The sequence below is a fragment of the Wasmannia auropunctata genome, unplaced genomic scaffold (assembly GCF_000956235.1).
Source record: "Wasmannia auropunctata unplaced genomic scaffold, wasmannia.A_1.0 LD335789.1, whole genome shotgun sequence".
Lineage (NCBI taxonomy): Eukaryota > Metazoa > Arthropoda > Insecta > Hymenoptera > Formicidae > Wasmannia > Wasmannia auropunctata.
In genome coordinates, this window is record NW_012027101.1 from 16040 (window position 1) to 17600 (window position 1561).

General features: G+C 35.4%; 1 protein-coding gene across 1 annotated transcript in view; it reads right to left on the reverse strand.

Annotated features, from left to right (window-relative positions):
* Positions 1 to 152: 152 nt before the first annotated feature.
* The window catches only part of LOC105456054 (FAS-associated factor 2-like), a 6297-nt gene continuing 4888 nt past the window's right edge, over positions 153 to 1561 (reverse strand). Inside the window, exon 7 of the mRNA XM_011699826.1 lies at positions 153 to 1215. Within this exon, the coding sequence (XP_011698128.1) occupies positions 978 to 1215 (238 nt within the window). The 3' untranslated portion in view covers positions 153 to 977. The remainder of the gene's footprint in view (positions 1216 to 1561) is intronic.

Genomic DNA, 1561 nt, shown 5'->3' on the forward strand with positions numbered 1-1561 from the left:
TGCTATAGAAACGTTATCCGTCCGGTAAAGGATACACTGTAGCGTCTCTGTAAGTACAAAAATATTTCCTGATTGTTATGTAGCGAAAAAATATACTTGGCGGGAGACGCTACCGCGTCTCCTGATTAGTCAGTAAAAAATTTTTCTCAGAATTTGTACATGGAATTCATAGAATTTTATTAACCATTCTCTTGATATCGGTTTATTATTCTGGAACCGCGGGAGTATCCAAACGAAAGCGCCTGCTGTTAATTACAAGGAACTGATTGCACAATAAACATGTATTAAAAAATGCTTTGCTCTCCCCCTCCCCCCTCTTATATATATTTAATTATATTAGACAAATTCAGTGTCTCGCAGAGAAATAAATGGACAAATTTACAAGAAAATTCCCAGGCGCGTGGAATATTTATCCAAGCGTCGCGAAATTCCCGTCCGTAATATACATATCAGCGCTTCTTAATGTTGACACCGTTTAGTGTCAGAGATATATAAAAACAAAATTGTTTTGTTGTACAATTTTTTTTTTATACGAGATCGAGTTTTTTTTTACACACACAAAATTTTAATATATTCCTATCTATCGATTTCTTCCTTTACTAAATACGAAATGCATTTTTTTTAAATAAATGCGGTGGTCGAATTTACCGATTGTTAATTTAAATAAGCTGCATGTGTAGACACACTTTTTCCCCCTTCTTTTGATTCCTATCTTTTGGTATATTTCGCGTAATCATATTTTTCATCCGATAAAGTATACCTCACATAAAGTACTAGAATGTATCAAATATATATGTATATGTATATATATATATATTTATGTGTGTGTGCGCGTGTGCCATGCGTGTGTATGTGTATGTGTGTGTATGCTGCATGAGCTTGTATCTCTTGACAAGCGTCTTTCACGACAGTATCATTTTTCCCGTGGAATGATACTAGAACTTGAAGAATGTCATATATCGAAATATTATTCGTAATTAGTCGTCTAGATCGTTAACGTGAAGGACCTCCCGATGGGTTAAACCGGCATCCGATAGAGTCAAAATGTCTCTACAAGGATAGAGAACTCTTCTAGGATAGCTCGTTGTTATCTCGAAACTCGCTGGAGAATCCGGCTGGCTGAATATCCAATGGTAAACGTCCTGAGGAAAAAAAATGTACATACACAATTCTACTTTTCGTCGTGTATTATTGTTTCGCTGACCGAGCCGATTGCTGAGTTAATACACTTCTCAACAAAATTAAAGCATCACTTACTCTACCCTTCAAAAATAGGCAAAATTCAAGAGAGTGTAACTTCGTCAAAAATGATTGTATCGAGATGTTCAAAAAAGCATTTTACAGCTTGAAATCTCTACTTTCCAAATCGGTACTTTAGAAAACGATCCTACTGATCTTTCATGGAATTACACGGATAGAAAAGGAGACCCGACGAATTTCAAAATTTTTTACGAACTTTGACAAGTTCCATGGCGCGAATTAAAAATCGCATGCAAATGCAGTTTACAGCTTTCAAAAGAGTGAATCTTTACCTTTAATTTGCTTTTTTGTTGAGCGTTGT